At 38.7% G+C, this 13,085-nt stretch overlaps 2 protein-coding genes across 2 annotated transcripts; one reads left to right on the top strand and one right to left on the bottom strand.

Moving 5' to 3' along the window:
- Positions 1–3,385: 3,385 nt before the first annotated feature.
- On the top strand, positions 3,386–5,331 carry UNE1 (intracellular protein transporter, putative (DUF641)). Its single transcript, XM_008227008.2, has one exon. It carries the CDS (start codon positions 3,690–3,692, stop codon positions 5,070–5,072), a length of 1,383 nt encoding a protein of 460 aa, XP_008225230.2. The 5' UTR covers positions 3,386–3,689; the 3' UTR covers positions 5,073–5,331.
- Positions 5,332–6,820: 1,489 nt separating this feature from the next.
- LOC103324895 (putative alpha,alpha-trehalose-phosphate synthase [UDP-forming] 7) lies at positions 6,821–11,528 on the bottom strand. Its single transcript, XM_008227007.2, has 4 exons — positions 11,296–11,528; positions 8,906–11,004; positions 8,501–8,774; positions 6,821–7,724 (listed from the first exon to the last, which is right to left on the bottom strand). The coding sequence occupies exons 2-4, from the start codon at positions 10,885–10,887 to the stop codon at positions 7,416–7,418; spliced, it is 2,565 nt and encodes an 854-aa protein (XP_008225229.2). The 5' UTR covers positions 10,888–11,004; positions 11,296–11,528; the 3' UTR covers positions 6,821–7,415.
- Positions 11,529–13,085: the final 1,557 nt, after the last annotated feature.

Here is a 13,085-nt window from a genome sequence, read left to right as displayed (position 1 = left end):
ATCCTCACATATTCAGAACAAGAAAAGACTATCGTCACATTGATTAGACATTTCTGCTTTACTTAGAAATATTCATACATAGCCTGGAAAGCTGATCCTGCACTGAGTTACTGAAGCACTGCAAGAAGGACAAAGGACCAAAATGAACTAGTCCCCTCCAATCTCAATTACAAGTATGAAGTTAATTCTGAACCCCTTCTTCAACTGGGAATTGAAAGTTGAAAACTGAAGGCAATGTGAATGTGGAATGTCCTACAGTAACTCCCACTTGGGTTTTTGCATGAAAATATCTGACAGAATTACATTATTGTTGTTGGGTTGTTGCACAATAATTTATGTACAAACGATACACAATATTAATCAGGTTTTGTGCTAACAATTTAGTGTATGGTTTTCTTCTCCTCTTCTTTGAAAATTGATAATAATATAAGCAATGCAAGCAAGCCTTAATGGTAAAATACATATTACCAAACTGAATAATTTCTGTGTACCTAATTAATTATATGTAATTCTGTATTATACCAACGTAATCATGGCGTGCCACTTAATACGATCGCGTGCGTCGCTTTCGTAGTTTACACTACTCTAATCAAACTGTTTTCTTTCTCTTCACCAAGAAGCTAATCGCATGCAAATAATTCAGTACAATTAAATGATTACCAGAGAAAGGATCTGCTCATGATGATTTGTTTCATTTTCAAAATGGCCATGCCCATGCCCAAAAAGAGGAATTAGAAGATCAGTTTACACAAAATATTATTGTGTCCTAAACAGATAGAAGAGAAGGGAAGCTAAAGATATAATGCCGTTGAGTCCGCGTAATGATACACTAAATTCCCATGCCAAAAAAGAAAGAGATAAAAAAAGAAGGAATTATATGTCACATAGGCTTATAGATTTGTGGCTACCTACTAGATTAGATAGATATAGTAGATAAAATATATGACAAAATAATGTTGTATTTCAAGAAACAAGCAATTTTGTCTGCCATGCAAAGATTAAGAAACAATAATAATAATGCATGGAATTAATTTTGTTGCCACTTTGGTGTGTTGGAATTACTTGGAGGAGGGGTTCTTCTGGCTTTTAGTCCCATAATTAATTATAACGTTAACTTTAGTGTATTACAAGGTTTATCTTTTAATGAAGACTCATTATATATCTCAATTAAATACACATTGCCATGATCATGGACGTGCACAATCTAATACATAAACCATGATTTTGTTAGTCAGACATAACACAAGAAAAGAAAGAAGACGTAGGCTTAACGTCTATATCATTAAAAGTTCATATTTCATATCTTGAGCTGGGACCGTTCATAACGTATCATCTTCGAATTTGTAAATGAATACAATGCATCTGGATCAATTGAATCCTTTCAATGATGGTTTGTTTAATTTTCTACCCTTTTTTTTTATGGTGTTTTTTTCCTTCTTCTTCTTATCATAAAACATGGAAATCCAACACACCATTGTCCCTAAGTCAAGTGGATGTGTTGGGTTATGGGTCAAATTTTCGTAGTTTTCTATGCCTACGCTGCCTTTTTTTCTTGTGTAGGGATGGGTCTCAATTTTATATAATCAAACCTTAAGCTTTTTGTTTGTGGAGAATATTTTTGTCTACAAACCAAATAAACCAAATAATGTCGAAGGCCACTAATTTGAATTTTGAAACATATCCATTGTCTTGTCCACTATCTTATCTACATCGTCTCTTGAATATATATATGTATATTATAGTTTGGATATGGTCCACTGAACATGTAGGCCTTGTGGGACATGATCACGCCTCCAGCTATTAAAGCAAGATTGAAACCCTTAACTAAAATGGAGTTGAATTAAATCCATGTTGGTCCATTAAATTGACATGCAAAATTTGCAAATGCAATGTGTCCTACCTACCTTATGAATTTTTATCTCAAATGATCTTAGATTAATGTGAAAAAGAGGTCAAATTCAGATTTTAAACTTTCTTTTTAGCGGAGTAATATTCTAAACTACTCTAATATACAAAAAAAGAAATTGAACTCGAATACGAAAAAAAACGGACGCACTAGATTAACTAACCGGCGTAACATAACCCACACCACATCTGTGTTAGATTCTAAACTTATTTATGACAAGAAATCAATTATTAAAAATTTTAAGCAAGGGTGTACCGAATGAAGTGTGGTGCCCACAATCTCGGGAGTCAGCCAGTCAGGACTGATATGTCATCACAATCTTCTTTCGGCTCTGTCTCTTTTGGAAATGGAGAAATTATCTCTCTGGTCCCACACTACAAATACGTAGATTAATTAATTAATATTCGGAACCATGCCTGTCCAAAAGCGGAAAAATTAGAGTAAATTTCAAAACAATTTCAATGTTTTTTCAACAAATATCCAACAAATAACAAAATCACAAAACGACGCAATTTGCATAATTGATTTGCCGTTTCGAAGAAACAGTGAGACGAGTGCAACTCACCGTTTTGCTGTGATATGGCCATTTTTAGCTTAATTCTATCTGCTTTCACTTTTCAACATTTAAAGTTTCAGAATATTTTGGGAAAGTTTTGTTATTTTAGTTTTTGCTTCGATTAGGTTTTCTAGTGTGTTTAGGATTTCATATGTATAAAAGAGATGCATTAGTGTGTCTATAAACTATCTTTCTTATTATCAATCAATACAATTTGAGGTTTTACTCATTTTCCTTGTGTATTCCGACGTATTACTTTAGGGTTATCGTTTGATCTCCCTACTTCTTTATCATCTTGCTGCGTCAAAAACAGTAGCCATAATTAACAAGTTGCAAACTACGTAAAAGCCCAGAGGCTAAAGGCAGAGTAAAAACTGTGATTAGCTCCAGCTGATTACAAGACAATCCCCAACTGTGGAGTGTACGTTGACCAACCAACAGTGAAGTTCACTGCCCTAAATTTCATATTATTTTTAACAACTGTATGTTTATACAAGAACATGCGTATGCTGAGGTTTGTCGCATGCATTATAATTGGTCTGACAGTTGGCTAAACGTTGTTTCTCACCAAAATTAGTAAACAACATTTTGAATTTTGAATTCATGATAATAATAAGAGAGCTATCATTTTCAGCTTACGTACATGTCACATTTTGGCATCTACATACATTCCTGGTTCATCATCATCATCATGATTCATTCAGCATCTATGTGTAATGTTAAGGTCGTTAATCATGTTGACCAATAGTGAAACACTACAAGTTCTGGGTCTTCTGGTGCTCCAATGGATGTTGCTTGCATGCAACAAGGTAGGGTCCATGAGTAGATGGTAGCCATCAATCACTCCCATCATCATCCCTCTGTATACCACCACCATTGTAAATCCCCACCAAAACCAAAAAAATAAAAGGTTTTATATACATGAGTTTTCTATTTTCTGATCTGATTGATAGTACTTGTTCTGTTTTCTCAGTAACTGCACTCTTTTTCCCGCGCTTTAAAAATCCCAACTTTTTCTCACCCCTCTCTATCTGCAGCCTCCTTCCTAATCTTATAGTCAAAGTTTGCGCTTTGCTTTCCCATTAAATTCACTCTCTTTCGAACACTTTTTATTTCCTTTATCCCCACAAACCCACAAACCCCCAAACCCCCTCAAGTTAAGTTTATGCCTCCAACAAGTTTCACTCTTTTCATCATATTGATCATCTGAGTTTTCACTGTTTTCAGATGGATACCATGAGACCCAAATCAGCCTTCAACAGCAACAACAACAAGCAGAGCAAATTGGCTAGGACTTTCCACAAGGTCATCAACCTCAGAAGCGCAACCAGCAAAATTGCATCCAACAATGGCATTTGCCTTCTCACATCTCAGGCCAAAGTCAAGGAGGACCGTGAACATTTCGAAAAGCATAGGCATTTGGACAAGAAGGAAGAAGAATTCAAAGCCAGAAACAGAGCTGTCATGGAAGCTCTGCTGGCCAAGCTCTTTGCTGGCATCACTTCCATCAAAGCTGCCTATGCAGAGCTCCAAATGGCCCAAAATCCATACAACAACGAAGCTATTCAGATGGCTGATCAGTCCGTCGTCGACGAGCTCAAAGCCATATCAGAATTGAAACGCAGCTTTTTGAAGAAAGAGCTCGATCTCTCACCCCAGGTCACTCTAATGCTTGCAGAGATTCAAGAGCAGCAGGGGCTAATGAAGACCTATGAGATCACCATCAAGAAATTGGAGTCTGAAGCTGAACACAAGGGCACAGACATTTATTCTCTCCAAAAAAAGCTTGAAGATTGTGTCTCATTCAACAAGTCCTTGGAAAACAAGCTAAACGCAAGTGGCTCTCTGTCTCTGTCCATGTTCGAAAATCTTCGGCTTTCGGTGCTCAACCCAACACATTTTGTTCAGTTTCAGCAACACACTTTAAGATCCATAAGGAGCTTCGTGAGGCTGATGATCCGTGAAATGGAATCTGCAAACTGGGATCTCGACACAGCCATCAAATTCATCGAGCCAGACTCTATTTTCGCGAAACAGAGCCATAGTTGCTTTGCGTTCGAATCATTTGTGAGCAAAACCATGCTTGAAGGCTTCAACAACCCAAACTTTGGGCTACCCAGTGAGTCTTTGCCCCTTAACAACAAAACCCAGCTTCTCTTTTTTGAGAAATTCAAGAAACTCATATCAGTAAATTCAAAAAACTTTCTTGCCCAGAACCCAAGTTCATCGTTTTGTAAGTTTACCCGGGCCAAGTACCTTCAACTCGTTCACGCAAAGATGGAGTGTTCTCTTTTTGGGAATTTAAACCAGAGAAAGCTCCTAAGCACCGGTGGGGTTCCAGACTCTGCATTTTTTGCGGCGTTTGCAGAAATGTCGATGCGGGTTTGGCTTTTGCATTGCTTGGCATTCTCCTTTGGTCAACAAGTTTCCATCTTTCAGGTCAAGAAAGGCTCCAGATTTTCAGAGGTGTACATGGAGTCTGTGACTCCGAACGATGTCGATACAGAGCCTTCAGTGAGTTTCACAGTTGTGCCAGGGTTCAAGATTGGGAAGACGGTGATACAGAGCCAGGTTTACTTGTCTCCAGTGACTGCTCCGGCGAGCCGATGATTAATTTGCACTCTCCGGTGTGAATGGTACTTTGTTTTGGAACTTAGACAGTTTGGATTCAAGTATTTACAATCGGATGGTGATGGCTGGTTTTGGGTCTTGGATTGAAGAATTTAAGATCGGATGGTGATAGGAAATGTAAATAATGCAGAGCCATTGGATGTAATGTGGGTCCAAAGTGGTAGGTTTAGGTTGTAGCAGAAATGTATACAAAATTAAATGTCTTCCTTGCTATATATAATATAATAATATTTGCTCAGTTTTCACTTGAAGAACTAAAGCATATTTTATGTGGTTACTGGATTGTGGTGTTGTGTTTCTCTTGGGGCATGGTAGATGTTAAAAGTGAGACTGTGGTAATAGGAGCAATGTCAGCAATGGCATCCTGAACTACATGTGAAAGTGGCGCAGAGAAAATATGATCTGGATTTGGATCATGGTAATGGAGGAGAGAGGCCAGTTGGGTTGTGTGGACCAGAGGGGTTTTCTGTCTTAATCTTGAAATCAAGTAAATGGGTTTGGGGGCAAAACCTTCAATTCATATTTTTCTGCAACTGTTTTCGATTGATAAATGCTTAATGTAATTATTACATCCTATAGAATGAGAAAAACCTTTATATCACAGGATAACATTGTTTTACTATTCTCAATCAATTATGTTCCGTCACGTGTGATGACTTTTTCACGTGACGGAATGTAATTGATTGAGATAGAAAAACATAGTTATACCCGTGATGTTCTTCTCCAACAGAATAGGTTATTCAACTTCCATGAAATTCCGTGATTTAGATGAAATAATTGTATGCAACATCATTGCCTTGCCTGTAGGGCTTTGAACAACCTTTTTGTACACATTTGTATGTATCTGCTTAAGGTAGTGTTGGCAGGACGAGGATCTTCGGTTGTTTGGTGCGTTTCTGATTTATAGCACCAATGTAGGCCTCTATAATTGGCGATCATCCTTTTGTTTTACTGTCCCATTGTGCCAATATTATCAGGCTTCATAGGGTCTGAGTCTGAGCATGGTTCACGGGCCTTTGCCTTGCAAGACAGCATAGCTGACTCAGTTCAGCATTTGTGTGCGTCTAGATCTAGAGGTCGCAATTGCCAGCAATCAATTCCTTTGCCACATACTCAAACTTTTGGCAACTAAGAAACACTGTTTCTGTTTCCCATGGTGGAATTTATTCACTTGTGTGTTAGAAGGCAAATAAGATATGGGGTCATACTTGGAGAGATAATGTTGGGGTGGTACTTGGGCTATGAAGTTGTAAAACCGTGAAGCGGCTCTGGAAACTAGCGATGTGATTCTCAATGCAAACTGCAAGGCAGTCCTGTTGGTTGTTTGTTTGTAATTGTCCGGGTCAAGAAATACTTTCCTACCCGGGTTGTATTGTCCCCTTCTACTTATCTTTCTCCTACTTTCTATAAGCGACATGATGAGAGAAACATAAAGAAAGCGTCAATAAAACGGACCTAGGAAAGTTTTTCTGGTCCAGTCCCAAGTCCCTTCTCCAACCTATTAAATATTGTTTTTCTCCTTGTTAGAACTCTCTACCTTGCATTTTAATTTTGAACCTCAAAATATACTTGACTGTATATCTTTGTTTAACCCATGCATGTTAAAACTCTCTCCAAGAGCAACAAACGCATAACTTTTTTCATGTAAACATTTGCTTCTTCATTGGTTAGACTTGAAGAATGCTCCTTTCAATTACCAGTGATCTGAAAGGTGCACTACTTGGCTCTTCTTTGAAAACGTGATCATTTCTTGCAAATATTGCTATATAATTTACAGATTCAATAAGCAAAGGATTTGATCCAAGAAACAAATGGCAAAGAAAATTCACTCCAGAAAAAGAAAAACCAGTATACTGTTTCAATGGAGATTTGATTGACCAGCAGACGCCTCCTGTTGCTACCAGAATGCCATCTCCCCACCAGTAACAAAATCTAATGTTTCTAGAATACACGTAGCCTGCACCTTCGTCAGACTTGTCAACCTGCGCGTATATGTGATGTAACAATTGAATTTGTTCATGTCACATTGTTGGTTCCATCAAATCCTCAGTATGAGCTGATTTAAGTTCTGTTTTTTACCAAGCCCCCACTATAATCCACATTCTGCATTGATGGTTTATATCACAGAAGATCAGAGCTCCCGATGTTTTTGAACTGGCCGCAAATCATCAGTCAAAAAGGTCATGAAGTCGTCCTCCAACAATTCACATCCAAATAGCTGAAAATGATTTGTTTCTTTCAATCAACGTCCAGCATGTGATTCATCATCATCGGCTTAAAGAAGAAGACACTGGAGTCTTAACAAAGTCATGGAGGAAGATTTCACGGGGAAGCTGGTTCGCCATCTGAGGAGGGCGGAGAGTCTGAAGCTTCTGCAAGAGCGTCAAGCATTGTTATGACATCACTGGGGTCATCCAAGTAGTACTTTGCTTTACTGGGTTTCTGTCCAACAGTGCATGCAAAAACACTGGTATTAGAGGAGAGGACACCATTTGTCATTGCATTGCCAATAATCTCAAACATATCCTCATCAGATCTATCGTCACCAACGCACAGTACAAAATCAGCCTGCTTTCCAGTCTCGTGCATTGACGTGAAGATCTTTTCAGCGACCACGCCTTTACTGACTCCCTAAAAGTCACAAGTAAAAGTAGGATTCAATCATCATATGCACTTTACAAAATCTATTTGTTTGCAAGAATTCCATAGTCTTTTATCATCAGCAAGCAAACTATTTGTCTGCAAAATTGTCAGTCAAGCTTACTACCATGGCTTCTCCATGAGATTTCTCTCATGAGCTAATGTCAAGCATTGCCATACCCTTACAACTTAACCTTTTAAAATCTTTCTCATGAGGCTATTTGTAGTCAAAACCCACATTACCAAAGCCAAAAGAAAAAGAAAAAAAAAAAACAGGCATGCTATTGTCTTGAAATTCCTCAAAGTTACTTGATTATGATTGAAAAAGGCGTGGCCAAGAATTCCCATCTCATTGACGGCCGACCTTCATACCATCATTGGCAAGTGATTACATACAAATTCTCAGAGTTTTTGAACTGAGTATGTTTGTACCGTAGACTTGCCAAATGCCAAGGTAGCTTAATCGCACAAAGCTATGAGTCCTAAGAATAATTTTATGATTTGGTAAAGTACCCTTCCACCCCTCACCCCTCACCCCAAAAAAGAAAGAAAGAATGGAAATTGGAGCTTTTTCTGCGATGAATTAGGAATAGGTAGTGCTAATGGTGAACATCCTAGTATATCAAGAATTGGAGTTTTTACTGAGACGATATACAAATAGGTAATGCTAATGATGAAGATCCTAGTATATAATAGTATCCACCAAGTGGACAAAAATTTGCATTCACCTGGAGAGTTAAAAATGGGAAGTGAGTTAAGATATTCACCTGTGGCTTTACTTCTACAATATACTGACCACTCTTGGCAGCAACTGGTTCATTTGCTAGCACACTTTCTAGATGGTCCAACAACTCTTTAGCCTGGCTGGATCCAAAACCAGGATCTGCATCTCGATGGTGCCAAACCAAGGCACTCTCCTTGGTTTCAATGGAAGAACCATCAGTGGCTTCGGTGTAGAGTTTCATAACTGGTTCTGCTATCTGTATCCATCCAAAATCATTGCTCTGCCCACAAATTTCCCAATCCTTGTCCGCAGACCACCTGAAAAACAAACTTCATATTTAAGCAAACAAAAGAAAGGAGTGTCTGCATACCACATAATAAAACACAATTCATACTTGAGCAAACAAAAGCAAGGATAATCGTAAAGGACAAATAGATAATGGATATACCTCACAAAATAACCATGTTCAGCAGCAATTCCAAGTTTCTTGCAAGGAGAAAACCACTTGCTTAAACTATCCCTCCCTCTTCCGCTGACCACAAAAACAGTGTTTTTAACATCACCACAAAGTGTATTTATGAGAGAGATGACCTCTTGGCTTGGGCTCTTATTTATAGATGTTTGAGGCATCACAGTACCATCATAATCTAACAGTATAGCCCTACGTTTGGATCTCAAATAAGCAGACTGAATGGCATCAATAGACAGCTTTCTGAAGTTAGGATCAAGTGCTATAACCCTGAAACCAAAGCCCAAACCAATACCCCAGCAACGTCTTCTGAAATGGTCTTTGCATGTTCTCTCCATATCTTGGAAAACGCTTCGTGACCAGTATGCCACATCATGTGTACTAACATACCTATAATGCTTTTCATGGCGCAACTGCTTTTCAGGTTCAACCATTGAAATTGCCTCGTTCATAGCCTCAGCCGTTGATTCAATATTCCATGGGTTAACCCGAATTGCACCACTCAGTGAAGGGGAACATCCAATAAACTCGGATACTATGAGCATGCTCTTCTTGGGTCCACTGAATTCTGAATTAGATTCTGATACAGAATTTCCTTGCCTGCACACAATGTACTCATATGGAATAAGATTCATCCCATCTCTCACAGCCGTGACCACTACACACTCAGCAATGGTGTAATATGCAACTCGTTCACTAAGAGAGACTGGTCTATCGATGAATACAATAGGTTCATAACCAGGCTGACCAAATTTTTCATTAATTCTTTTGATGCTTGCCTGTATTTCAGCCTGTGTTTCCTCAAGATCTTTCCCTCTTCCCCTAGCAGGATTTGCTATCTGTATCAGAACTGCTCTTCCCTGCCACTTTGGGTGCTGCTTCAGCATCTGTTCCATTGCCAAGAGCTTCAAGTTGACACCTTTAAAGATATCCATATCATCAACACCAAGCAGCACAGTCTTTCCTTCAAACTGTTGTTTAAGCTCTTCTACCCTCCACTCCTTATCTGCAAGTCTCAACACTGACTCAATCTGCCCCATGTGAATCCCAACAGGCATGATCTTTATCCCAACTGTCCTTCCAAAATAATCCAACCCAATATAACCCCTTTTTGACTGATACTCCAAACCCAACATCCGACTACAACAAGACAAGAAATGTCGAGCATAATCAAAAGTGTGGAAACCAATAAGGTCCGAATTTAGAAGTGCTTTTAGAATCTCTTCCCTGACTGGTAAAGTTCTATATATTTCTGAAGAAGGAAATGGGCTGTGAAGAAAAAAACCCATTCTTAATCTATTGAACCTCCTCCTCAAGAAGGTAGGCAGCACCATTAAATGGTAATCATGAATCCAGACATAGTCATCCTCTGGATTTATTACCTCGATCACCCTTTGCGAGAAAATTTTATTTGCAGCCACATATGCCTCCCACAAAGACCGATCAAACCGCCCACCATGATTTGCTGAGAACGGAAGCATGTAATGAAACAAAGGCCACAAATGCTGCTTGCAAAACCCATGATAGAACTTGGACAAAATGTCATGAGGCAAAAAGGCTGGAACACACTTGAACCTATCCAACAGGAGCTGTGATACATCATCTTGCTCATTTGAATCCACTTCAACATTCAAAGAACCTACATATAAAACCTCCATCTCTTCGGGTAGACCATCCTTTAACTGCAATAGCAATGAGTCCTCGTCCCAACTAAAACTCCATCCTTTATTGTCAGGTCTACGCTTAGCTTTTACAGGGAGCTGATTGGCAACTATAATTATACGGTCCTGCATAACCGAGGATGGAACATCCGAAGACACGCTATTGGCCTGATCATCATCAAGCTCCGATATAACTCCGGCAACTGTCATTACACGAGGAAGTCGCCTTCTTTCCCGACCCATTATTGGAAAGTTTCCAGAAGCTAGATCTAAAAGATTGGTATACGATTTGGACATCATCTTGAATAACTTCTATTTGGGTTTCCCCAATCCACTCAAAATTCTTAGACAAGATCTCAGAATATAAACCAGACCCAAGATTCCTTGCCTCTTGGAATGACTATAATTGAGCAGGATCTGTAATAACATGAAATAAACAGGCATCGTTACAGAGACCAAGAACCAATTTATAGCAAAATAAGCAGGTCCGTATCATCAAAGCATTCATTCCAATACCTAAACTAGATTCAAACATTGCAAATGACCAATACTTAATACCATTCCCATATACCAAAAACTGCAATACAGCATAAAATCGCATGTCCAATTTATAACCTAAAAAAGATATAGACTTGAGCCTGAATTGAACGCAATGATCATCATATTTTCATAAGATAAAAACAACAAAAAAGAACGAAAAAATGATACCTTTCAGAGCTTTCAAAGAACAAATTTTGAATCTTTCCCAGGTACAGATTGGATCTGAAAATCGAAATAAAAAAATGAATTATTGCTGAAATCAGCAGAAAAGAAATCTAGGGTTTGGTTTGGTCTTCTCTGAATGCCCAAGAGTCACTTGCAATCTCTCTCTCTCTCTCTCCGCCCATACAATATAACAATGCTTTGCTTCCCTCTTTTCGGAGGAGCAAAATGAATAAAAATATTGTTTTTATATATTTTAGGAAATAAAAAACTCAAAAATTAAAGAAGAAGATAAGGTTGGCCAGTAGACTACCCAGTAATGCCAACTGGCTCATTGTTCAAACTTCGCCTCACGCGCCTCTTACTCCCGCGTGCGAAGGCATTTGATGACGTGTCAAAATCCATCATTGCGTTGGCATCCCATACACCGTGTGGAAAATTTGTGGGGCCACGTCGACCTATGTACGTTCGAAGCCCACCCCTGGGCCCTACACGTCGTCGGATATATACCCACTCGATGACTCATGAAAATTATCTGGTGTTTTCACGGCCCGCTTAAATATCTACAACTTCCTCATAGCTTTGATGACACGTACCGACAAGGAATTTTTCGGCACGTTTTTTGCCACTCACTTAAATTTTCTGTGTTATTAGTCTGCTTTCTACGATCACAAGTATTTCTAACTTCTCCTTACTTTTGCATTTTTTTTTTTTTTGTTTTTTCTCAAAATATGCTGGATAATGGATTGGAACTTTGGATTTATCACAAGAGACTAGCAATTAGTTGGTCGATTGTTCATGTGCATTTTCTCCATATCCTATGAAAATAAAAATGAGATACACAAAATTTTGGTCACGTTATTTACTTATCACGTTATTTGATTCTCGTATCGTAAAACCGACTTATTTAAATGAATACTTCGGTTTAAGAGATGAATTTGTTGCTACCCCTTAAACCTAGGGTGCAGGCATGGAAGAAAATGTGGTTCTTGTAGAATCTATGTATTTTGAAACAAGTAGTTGGTGGCTTGTTGCATGATCATCAAAATGGTAGATAGATAGAATGAAGAGCGAAGTCCCTCACCCTCTAGCCTTTGGATTAACATGGGTGAACGGTGTGGGGCGGCAAAGTGCAAGCTTTGCCTTTAACACAATTTGCCACATGGGCGCCATATAAATACGAGAAAAAAAATACGGATAAGGCAACAAAGAAAGAAAGGTGATGATGTCAGCAATGACGTCACCGAAAACAGTGGGGCCGGCACGTGGGTTTTGGCTTTGGACGTTGTGGGCAAAATTGCAATTTAAATACAATTCGTTGTTGTCGGGTTGGTGGTCTCTGGTGGGGGGTTATTTAAGTCCACGTATACTTTCCATGGTTGGGGCTAAAAGGATGCAATGTCGCTTTCGTCCCTGCTGGATTTGGTTTATGCGACCGAATTATACTTGGCTTGCTGGTTCAATAAACCAAGGAATGAGGGGCATTTTATTTAGGGTTGCGTTACCGGCTTATAAAAAATGTGTATGTGGGAAGACTAAGACCATACATTTGACTAGCTTCCTTTTCTTTTACCTAATTTTTAAGTTCTGCATGGAAGGTGAGGGTGAGGGCAGGCTTTGAGAACAATTTCATGTACATTATTATTTTTTGGCTTCGATACCATTTTGTCACGCTATGATTCGGGAAAATTTCATATTTTACGAGACGTGACGTGAGTTATAGCACAACTCGAGAAATTATATATTTTTCAAGATTGAGACGTGACATTGACAAAATAGTGTGTAACATTATGATG

The sequence above is a fragment of the Prunus mume genome, linkage group LG3 (genome assembly GCF_029339155.1).
Source record: "Prunus mume cultivar Tortuosa linkage group LG3, ASM2933915v1, whole genome shotgun sequence".
NCBI classification, from domain to species: Eukaryota; Viridiplantae; Streptophyta; class Magnoliopsida; order Rosales; family Rosaceae; genus Prunus; species Prunus mume.
This window is presented reverse-complemented; position numbering and strand designations above follow the sequence as displayed.